Below are 11,188 nucleotides of genomic sequence, written 5' to 3'. Positions count from 1 at the left end.
AGGATTCGCTCATAATGGACTCCTCCGTATACACCCCGATGTATCTGAAAGGAGAAATTGTACTCTATTGGATATAGTACAATCCATGATGAGCACAACCTCTCTTCCAAAGATGTTCTAAAGGCTACGCCCTAGAAACCGCCTTATTTACCTTGAACCGAGTATCCACAAAACCGCAAAGTTCTATTCCATTTGAATTGTTCATTTGGAAGAGAAACCCAGTTTCTCTTTCATGAGAATTTAGGGGTATTCAGCACATGTTAAATACATAGCATTAGATTAAGTTAGATCCTAAATCTGATAAATATTTCTTCATTGGAATTTCGAAAGAAACAGTAGGATATTACTTCTATCATTTGGATGATCAAAAGTAATAGTATCCAAACACGCATTATTTCTAGAGAAAGAGTTTCTTCTAGAAACACAAGTAGAAAGCGTGATTGAACTTGAAGAAGTTCAAGAAGAAGGATTGGCTGAAATAGCGGAAGCAATAGTGGAACCCGAATCTGTCTCATAAGATGAGACACTGGTGACACTGCTAATTCATAGGTCTGGTCGAGTTCATCAAATCCCAAAGAGATTTGGATTTCTAGTGGGAGCCGATGAAATCCCAAAGAGATTTGGATTTCTAGTGGGAGACGACGAAGAGGTTCACGTGTTAGACGATGAACCTACGACTTATGTGAAGGCTCTTGTAAACCTATACATGTAAACTAGTGGGAGCTCGTATGAGCCTTTACATGTAAACTAGTGGGAGCTTGGTCGTTTACTTAGTATTATATGTCGATGATATTCTACTAATGGGAACGACGTAGCTATACTGCAATCGGTGAAAATTTTGGTTATCGGATAAACTTCTCCATAAAAGACTTAGGAGCAGCAGCTTACATCTTAAGGATTAAGATCTATGAAGATAGATTGAGAAGACTGCTTGACCCCTCCTAGTCTAAACATGTTGACAAAGTGCTCAAAGCGTTTTGCACTAGACCTAACATCACTTTTGCTTTAAGCATGACAAAGTCGATTATAGGTCAATCCGAGTGATGGTCACTGGATTGTTGTCAAGAACATTCTTAAGTACTTAAAATGACCGAAGATATGTTCCGGGTATATGGAGATGAAATTTGAAAGTTGGAGACTTTCAGATATAAGTCATCAAACAGATAAAGATGATCTTACGGAATACAAGTTTATTTTGAAAGAGGTACGATTAGCTGGAATAGTTCCGAGCAGGAAATCGTGTCCGAGCCAGTAAATTAAATCAGAGTATATATATATATATGTGTAGCAGCTTCAGAAGCAGCTAAAAGGAAGTTTGGAATGCAAGTTTATTAATGAACTAGGTGTGGTACCTGACATTGTTAATGAGATTAACAATAGGGCTGTTGCTCTTGCTAAGGGCCCGCAGTCTCATAATACGTCCAAACACTACCTCAGTCATTACCATCTCTTCCGAGAGATAACAATAAGAGTAGATGTGAGAATTAAAAGAGTGCCCACCAAGGCACAATCTTATAGATCCATTTAAAAGAATGCCTTACCCTAAAAGGTTCATGATCGTCATACGAACACTTATAAAAATGTTTTTAGAAACAATTGGCTTTAGTCCAAGTGGGAGAATGTCGGGGTTTATGTCCTGTAGACAATTGTTTTAGGATATAAATATTAATGAATAAATTGTTTATTTAATCATTTGTTTAATCAGATATATAGCATTAAACTGTAACTATATATAAAGACACAAATCTTTCATAAAGAAAGTAACCCTAAGTTTATTTAAGTAGTTATAAAGTGTTCATACAAGCATGAAGTGAGACTGTACTTTATAATAGACCAATAGACTTAAAGTAAACCCAAGTCAAGTAATATGTTATAGGGGTTGGCATATTACTGTTGAGACTTGCATGTAACAGTGTTTTCTGTCGAGACAGAAAGCTGATCTCACAAGCTTTAGATATTCAGATATCTAGACAGTTACATGGATTCGGTGAAGGAGTTCATTAGGATTGGGACCCGACTTGAGATAACAGAATGGATTGATTTATCTAATGTGTCAACTGTTCATCTCATTGGTATTAGTAGGTATAACTAATCCCCAGACTCAAACATTCGTTAATTAGTGATTCTGGATTATGGAGTCTGATACTTTGATTCTGTGCGAGCACGATCCAACAGGTGAGAGCCTGGGGTGTGTGAGAGCAGGGTTGAGTATCACACAAAGCAATTGCAGAATAGTTAATGTCAGATTGAGCATTTGTCACTCCCGATAAGTGGGAGATATATCCAAATGGTCGTTTGTGGTGAATTGACTGAAATCCTTGCAAGGTGATAGAGTTAAGAGTAGAAATGAACATTTCACTTAACTTATCTTTCAGAGTGAATTCAACCTGTACAAGTAAAACCGGACTATTCGTTATATGTAACCTTGACATGTTCCATGGTTATAAGGAATTGACCGACAGGATATAGTTGATGAAGGATCGTATTATACTGTACCTAATACGGAAAGGTTAACGTCAGTTATCAACCTGACTTCTTAATTGCTCTGGGGGAATATCATAGGTTCTGCTAGTAACGGCTCGCGACGGTATTCCGTTATATATATGTTGGAATTAATCGTGATGAATAATTTCAAAGGATATATACGGCTAGTGGCAATAAAGAACCTAATGGGTCGCATATGAGACTTGGAATCGGAGGACGAAAATGTAATTAGTGAGACACTATATATGGGCCGAAATTTACATATTAATTAGGGATAAATTAATTTGATTAATAATTATAATTTGATTATGATTATGAATTAAATTAAAATATTATCTGATAATATTTAATTAGAAGTTTTTATGTGATTGAAACTCTAATTAATTATCCCTAACATTAATTAATTATTAATTTAATTAATAATAATTATCTAGATATAATTAGTTATTATTTAGATAATAGTAAAGTGTTTATTTAATTATCTAATTAGGAATCTTATTCCGAATAAGATTCCAATTATTTAATTACCTAACACAACCGAGATTAGGGTTTAGAGAAGTCTATAAATAGATTCTCTAACCCCATAAATTCTATCAACACAATGAGGAGGCAAGAGGAACCGTTCCGAAACCGTCTCGGCTAATTATAATCTTTCTTACTCTCTCTTTGATCTCGTATCGATTTCTGTTAGAGGCAATCATTGCGATTGCTATTATTAAGGTTGATTACTGATTAGTTATTCTTTTATGTGTTGTTTGTTTTGTTGTTCTCATGAAAGAAGAAAAGACAAATAAAAGGAGAAATTCATTTTGCTCCTCCTACATCAGGTCAGTTCACATTTTCGCGGATTCCCGGAGATTGAACCGTCGGATCGTCATGATTTTTGGACAGGAGCTTCCAGACATATTCTTCCTTGTTTTCACCGTTGGGAGTTTCATTTGGAGTTCTGAAAGGTCTGTTCGGGTAGGGGCAGTTTCGTTGACAAATTCTATTCTTTTTGAAGTTGTGGGCACTTCATTTGCAACGGTAGATAGAACGTCATAAAGGTATTTCGTTCTATCCATCTTTATATGAAATAACAATTAACAGATCTTGAAAAGGGGAAAGAGATAAAATAGATAAAATTTTATTATTCCGCTGCGCCTAGGCTTGTCTATTTTCCTACAACTGGTGCAACCCCGATTTTTTCGCTATTTATAAAAAATAAAGAATTTGCAATTTTGATATCGAATGACAAAAGTTAGGGTGGACACAGTTCGGTTAATCATTGGGATATATTATTAACCAAACCTATCGGTTTTTAACACATTAAAACTGAAACCGGTCCATTAATATCGGTTAACTATATCAATGGTTAACCGAATTCGGTTAACGGTTTTTAATCATTTATCAATTTTTCTGAATGGTTAACAAAAACTAACAGTTAACTGTATATTTCAAATATAAAAACAAAATCAACTTAATATAACCTAATTAAAAGATAATATTAAAAAACTACATTTCTCCACTATATCAATTGATAAAACTAAAAAAATTAGTAAATGCACAACTTAATTGTATAAACTCAATTCAATCTTATTTTAGAATGTAAAGATCTTAACAACAATATCAAAAGAAAACCTAAAAACAAAGATAAAAGAAACTCACAACTAATCCAAATCAGAGTTAAAAATTGAAAACTGAGGAGAATAACAGAAACTAATTGTTAATGAAATCAGTGTGCTACAAATTTTTCAAGGTTGTAATGTCTTCCAAGACCTTCGTTACTGTACTTCTCATATATGACTAACTCTATTTTGACCCACTGCTACTGCTTCCCCCACCCTTTGGACCACCATTGCTCGCATTTATTTTAGCCAAACACTTTCCTATCAAGATGTTGCTAATATTGAAGCTATTGACAAATCGAAACACTTCCCTGAGATGCTCATAATACTATTTGAAGTTGATATTGTGGAACCGTTTTAACGAATTGCCTTGAAATGATCTCAAACAAAAACGTATGATTCAAATTTGATATTTCAATTTGCTAGGTTACATGTTCATAAGCAAATGAATAATATAAAGGTAATACCATATGTTGCTACGAGCTTGATGTTTCGATGTTGCTAGCCATAACCCACATGTTGCTAGGTTACCACGAGCTTTGGTGTTGCTAGCCACAGTCCATGGCAAGAAATACAAAACATAATTACATAAAAGTTGAAACCCTTTGTATTGCCATTAGCCACAAGTGCCAAATGTCTGAAATCTCATTTTGTTTTTATGAGTACAATTAATTTATTAATGCTGAAAAGAGCAACAAGGAAGCCAAATTCAACATATAGTATACAAGCAATACAACAAACTCTGGCAGTCTAAAGCAGAAACACATATGAAAGTTCTACATCCCTATGATGCAAGGAAACAGAAACGGAAAACGCGAACTGAAACATGGGAAAAACATGTAAATATTAAAAATATAGGGGCATATTTATAAATATTAAAAAATATACTACCTCCGTCCCATAATATAAGTCATTCTAGAGATTTTCACACAAATTAAGAAATACAATTAATGTTATGTCAAATTAATAAATTTACATTGGTTAACCTAAAAAAAACCCTCTCTCATATAACTATTGGACAATAAACATTGGAATGTTAAAAAACACATAGATCAAAATAAAATATTTAATGTTTGGACCAAAAAACCAAACTAAAAGTTCTTGGAAAATCAAAACGACTTATATTTTGAAAAAAAATCACTTTCTAAAATGATTTATATAATAGGACGGAGGGAGTAATAAACATAAAAATAATCATAAATTAAACTAATTATTGATAAAACATACAAATGTAGAATCCATAATTTCATAATTGTAATTAAAATAGTCTAAAATTAAATTCTTTAGCTGAACAGTAAAAAAAATAGCACTACTTAATACATATTATCTAAAGAAATTTTAAATTCATATTTAATAAACAATATAAAAGGTCCACCAACCCAAACATTCCATAAGCCTCTCCATCACACCATTCAAGAAGGCACAGAAAAAAACAGAGAACAAATACTAACTACGAAAAACTTCATATCAAACTGGTATTGTGAAGCAATCACCAAAACCAATTGAAGAACAAATACCAAAATACCAAAAACCATTCGAAGAAGAAGCAATTGCCACTTGAAAAAGAAGAAAACCCATACCACATTAAAAGAAGAAAAAATCGCAAAACGCAGAAGAAGAAGAAGAAATCATGAAGATACCTGCATTTTTTGAAGTATGGAGATCGATTTCAGTCTCAAGATTTAGATTGGAGAAATTAAGTGTGGTGAGTGTTTATATAGAATTAGATATGTGTCTTTTGAAATCAGTAAACGTTTTAGTGAATGAATATGAATCAATATCAATTTCATTTTTCTCAGAATCCCAATAGGTTTTAGACCGTGAATCTCTTTCGAATTTTGGAAACGCTTATCAAATTTTCTTTATTTACAGAAACGTACCCGGAAACGGTTCGTTTTCCGCATTTTGTGGAAATGTAGAAACACTACGTGATCAACATTTCCGTGCTTCATAGGCTAAACCATATACAGTTTTTCAAAATTCATCGGGCGCTGAAACCATATTACTTATTTTAAACAACACAATATCCTATCATTTTTTTTCACTGAAACTGAAAGGATATATTGAAGCAATATTTCAAATCAATTACCTTTCCTTCACACTGACCTTTAGAATTTAAGCGATTTTTTTTATATCCAGATGATTTCTTGGTTTTTCCTATATATTAAGTACCAAATTGTCAAAAATATTGTGAAGTCAAAATTAGTTGAGATGTGTTATGTTAATTGAGAAGCTTAAAAACTTTAGTTTACGACTATGCATTTATTACCTATGTGAAAATCATATCTTCAATTTTAGGAAATGCTGAAAGGCTTAGTGGTATATTTTTTCAGTTTCAATGAGGAACTGCTCCGGAAGTCCTTTGTGTTGGAGGAGAGATGAAATTGAATCCTAGACAAACAATAAGAATTCTCAATGGAAAATAGAAGAAGAGAGATAGCAAGGATAGATAAGAAACAAACTCACTGGTGAGAAATCAATCAGAAAGAAAATACATGGGAATGACACCATCTCGAGAGGAAAAGAGAATTGATCTACAGAAAAGGGAGATGGCAACCGTCTCAAATAGAAAGGAACAGTTAGATGTGGAAACTGTGAAAGAACGTGAAGATAAAGGAAAACTCATTTACTATTGTTTAATATTTTTAATTAAAAATTCTTAGAAAATTTGATAGATTCTGATATGACACATTAGCAAACAAAATGAAAACGTGACACATGTCAAATCTATTTACAGATTTAGACTATACTAATAGATTACCACCGTACCATATATCATAGAGAATGCAACTCTAACGTATGAAATGATGTAAATTTAATTATAACGTTTGTAAGCAAGATCAATTTTAGTCATGCACTATCGAAAGTTTGAAAAGACTGACTTGATTGTTATTTAAATGTCACATCGGAAATTTTCATACAAGTTTGTCGATAAATTGAAACAGTTTCGTATATTTTTTGTTGGTTTTTTTGTAACTATATTAATAACAACAAATATTTTAGACAGTTTGATAAAAAAATTTATAATGAATTTATATTGTAAGATTTAGTTTTTAACATTTTAGCAAAAAAATTTTTGTTAGTAATACACAATATATTTTAGACATAATTAATATTTAAAAAGTTTAAAATAACAGTTAAATAAATTTTTTTCTAATTTTTGATAATAAAATTCATCATACTACATTAAATTTAAACAATTTCATATTCGTTTAAAATGTTAGGAAATAAGAAAAAGTTATACCATTTTTTTTTTTTTTGAAGCGAAAAAAGTTATACCATTTTTGTTCGAAAAAAGAAAAAAGGAAAATTATACCATTTAATATTAATAATAAGTAAAAAACAAGTTAAGCAAAATCCACTAGATCTTGTCTTATCCACACCACAGGTATATCTATTCCCAATATTGTCATTTTATTTCTGTGGGACAACAAACATCTGATCTATAGACGCGTATGGTCAAAGCTGTAATATGTTTAAAATCCGAGGGCATTGTTCTTCTCCGTACCCCTATAAATATCTCCATTTCCCCGCATGCTTCTACCATCTACACCCAAAAATAATCCGGAAAAGATCAACGGTTACAATGAAACGGCAATCTGTTCTCCTATGCTTTTTCTTCTTTGTCGCCTTCGCCGCCGGTAGCATGAGAGGCTCTGGTTCTATGCCCGGCGGGTGGACTCCGATAAAGGATTTGAAGGATCCTCATGTTGCGGAGATCGCGCAGTTTGCAGTGAGCGAGTATAATAACCGATCGAAGACCAATTTGAAGCTGCAGAGCGTGGTGAAAGGCGAAACGCAGGTGGTTTCCGGTGCGAATTACCGTCTTGTGTTGGCTGTAACAGGAGGTGGTATCAAGAAGTATGAGGCCATCGTGTGGGAGAAGCCATGGGCACATATGAGGAATCTGACGTCGTTTAAGCCTGTAAAACCTTGAAAGGTTAGATGATGTGTAAAACAATGTGAGAGGGTTTCGATTTTATGCCCAAAATGTACTTGAGGAATTTATAATAATAGTTGCATTACTGTTAAGAAAATGAATTATTAGTGTTGATTTTCTTTTCTTTTATATTGTGGCTGAAGGAAGGAATTGACTATGTTGTAGACCTATAATTGAAAAAAGTAAAGGAAAATGTTGACATCTTTTGAATTGCCCTGTCATAGAACTTTATGACATTTTAATCTATGTCGATAAAACCAGGGGTTTTCATTGTCGTTTCTATTCTTTTCTAATTTGGAAAAAAGAAATTATTATTGAGAATAGTAAAAAAAATAAAAAAGGGATTTGCCATAGAAGATACTGTAAAAATAAGAAAGTGGTAAAGCTGTTGATATTATTGATGTGATATATAAATATGCTTCATATAAACGCACATTCAATGTTGAGCACCGTTTGACCTGTTACCGGTTATTAAGCTGTTTTTTTAGCAAGAAAATATTAATATAATCATATTATTTACCAATTAAATTAATATAATCATATTATTTATATCATATTTAAATTCATTACATAACATATTATATATCTAAATTATTTCATTTAAAAATTACTCATGAAATCTTTTATTTATATATATATATATATATATAAATTCATTACATAACACATTATATATCTAAATTATTTGATTTAAAAATTACTTATGAAATCTTTTATATATATATATATATAGTAGAAGCTATACTTACTTTGTTTTTAACAAAATAAACTTTATATATATAAAACAAATTAACATTTTTTTACTGTTTTTTCTTTCTATTTTCTATTCTTTCTTATTATATTCATTGAAAATCCTTCGGTTTTATATATCAATCCAACTCAAATCTCTTAATGTAAATATTATATTCATTTTACATATATGAATTTCTCTAGGCTCATTAGTTTTATGTATTTGAAATTAGTTTGAACCTATAACTTATGAAATTTGGAATTTTAATTTTACTTGATATCTTCGCGGTTAGCGATTTTGCTTCGCAGAATCGCAAACTGCAAAGCTTAAGGGCTTCACAGATAATGTAGCATCGCGAAGCCAAAATATAAATATACTTCGCGGTTCCACGAACTGCAAAGAGTTGCGACTTCGCAGTTAAGTAAATTGCTTCGCGTTTAGTTAACCGTGATGCACATTTTCTTATTTTCTTTAGTACATTGTTTGACACTATCTTTGTTTTTCTTGTTTTTTAACAGTAGCAGTATGTCAACCGACCATTACATATATGTGATCATGTGGAATGCTCGATGGAAAACCATGGGAAAAATCATGACATACGAGGGGGTGAATCGAAGCTGCTTCGGCTTTCAACAAGAATCAACTTCGAAATGCTTCAAGGGAGAATACACTTCTGCACATGTTGATTCAACATCATTTGATGTACCCATGACTATGAAAATTACATATGATCCAAACAAAGTTCATGAGATAGTAGTTCCAATTGTAGATTCAAGTGATGTTGAGTGCTTTATAGAGTATTACTAGATGAATCCAAGCGATGTTATCTCACTATATGTTAATTTTGAATCACGAACAATAGATGCACAACTACCGCGAGCTATGAAGATAGAGAATGTTATTCAATCAAGTTATGATGCCACCGCTGAAGTGGACACAACCGTTGAAATCAAAACTCATCGACCATGCAAGCTTTGGAGAGTAAGATGTTGGGTGTTAGAAGATGTGGGGTGTTCACTGGAAGAGTCATTTATGTTGTTACCGGACTACTGTGAGACCTTGAAAAAATGCAATCCAGGTACGGTGACACATATTCAAATAGACGGTGATGATCAATTCAAGTACTTCTTTATAACGATGGGTCCTTCACTTAGAGCGTTTAAAGAACACATTCAACATGTTCTTTGTGTTAATGGAGCGTTTTTAAAAGGTAAATATCCCGACCAATTGTACATTGCAGTTGGAAAAGATGGTAATAACCAGATTTATCCTATTGCTTTTGGGGTTGGACCAAACGAGACTAGTGAGGCATGGACTTGGTTTATGACCAAGCTTAAAGAATGTATTAGGGATGTAGAGAATTTTTCCATAATCTCGGATAGGCACAAGGGAATTGATTATGCCATGAATATAGTGTTTCCAAATGCGATATATGGATGTTGTTGTTAACATCTGAGAATGAATGTGAAAGTTAAATTCCAGAAAATTAGACCGATAGATGAAGTGTACTAGTGAGCTGCTAAATCTTATAGAGTTTCTGATTTTAACGAGGCATTTTCTCGACTTCGGCAACTACATGGCCCCACAATATGATATCTAGAGTAAGTCAGTATCTAGAAATGGTCATGTGCATACTTTCATACCCGTCGATATAACATCATGACTACAAATATAACAGAATCATGGAACGCGGTTATGGTGGTAGGAAGATGTTTTACCTATCATAATATTGGTAGAGTACATTAGAGCCACTCTGCAACGATGATTTTATGAGAGACAACAATTTGGCCAATATACATTTCATATATGGTATTTTTGAAGTTTGGATGTTATATAAATATATTAACATAACAACTTTGACTTTCAGGATCACGATAAACACATCTGTCGTAGTGGGCTGAAAAGAAGATTATGAGTCATGTTGAAAAGGCTATCACATGTATGTTTTTTGGAATAAATGCACACACATTTTAGATTAGAGATCGAACAAAAGGGGGAGTTGTTGACTTAAATGCAAGAACTTGCATGTGTAGGAAATGTCAACTTTCTCATTTTCTTGTAAACATGCATGCAAAGTTGCGTGTGAGTATCGATTGAGTATTGCATACTAATAGGTGAATAGTTACTACACTAACGATGCAGTTTAATTATCCTATGTTGAGTCTATATACCCAGTCGAATCCTAGTCAGAATGGACAAACTATGATCCTCCAATAAAAGTTCTACCCCCTGTAAAAGGCTCTGCACCTGTCGGTCGATCAATAAGTCAGAACAGAAGACCATCATAAGGTGCAGATCTAGTTCTAAGAATATGTAGCCGATGTGGGAATACTGGCCACACTAGGTTGACTTGTCATCAACTGCTACCAAATACAAGTCATCCTCCAAGTACAGTGGCAAGTTCTATAAGTTCTAGGACATGATTTT

General features: G+C 32.8%; 1 protein-coding gene across 1 annotated transcript; it reads left to right on the top strand.

The window, feature by feature from the left end:
- The first annotated feature begins 7,626 nt into the window (after window positions 1-7,626).
- Window positions 7,627-8,234, top strand: LOC136208050 (cysteine proteinase inhibitor 5). Its single transcript, XM_065998889.1, has one exon. The coding sequence runs from the start codon at window positions 7,678-7,680 to the stop codon at window positions 8,026-8,028; it is 351 nt and encodes a 116-aa protein (XP_065854961.1). The 5' UTR covers window positions 7,627-7,677; the 3' UTR covers window positions 8,029-8,234.
- The last annotated feature ends 2,954 nt before the right edge of the window (window positions 8,235-11,188 follow it).

Source organism: Euphorbia lathyris, chromosome 10 (genome assembly GCF_963576675.1).
Source record: "Euphorbia lathyris chromosome 10, ddEupLath1.1, whole genome shotgun sequence".
Classification (NCBI taxonomy): Eukaryota; Viridiplantae; Streptophyta; class Magnoliopsida; order Malpighiales; family Euphorbiaceae; genus Euphorbia; species Euphorbia lathyris.
This window is presented reverse-complemented; position numbering and strand designations above follow the sequence as displayed.

Bases quoted from the DNA above. Each gene is read 5' to 3' on its own strand.
- LOC136208050 (XM_065998889.1), top strand. From the start codon at position 7,678: ATGAAACGGCAATCTGTTCTCCTATGCTTTTTCTTCTTTGTCGCCTTC.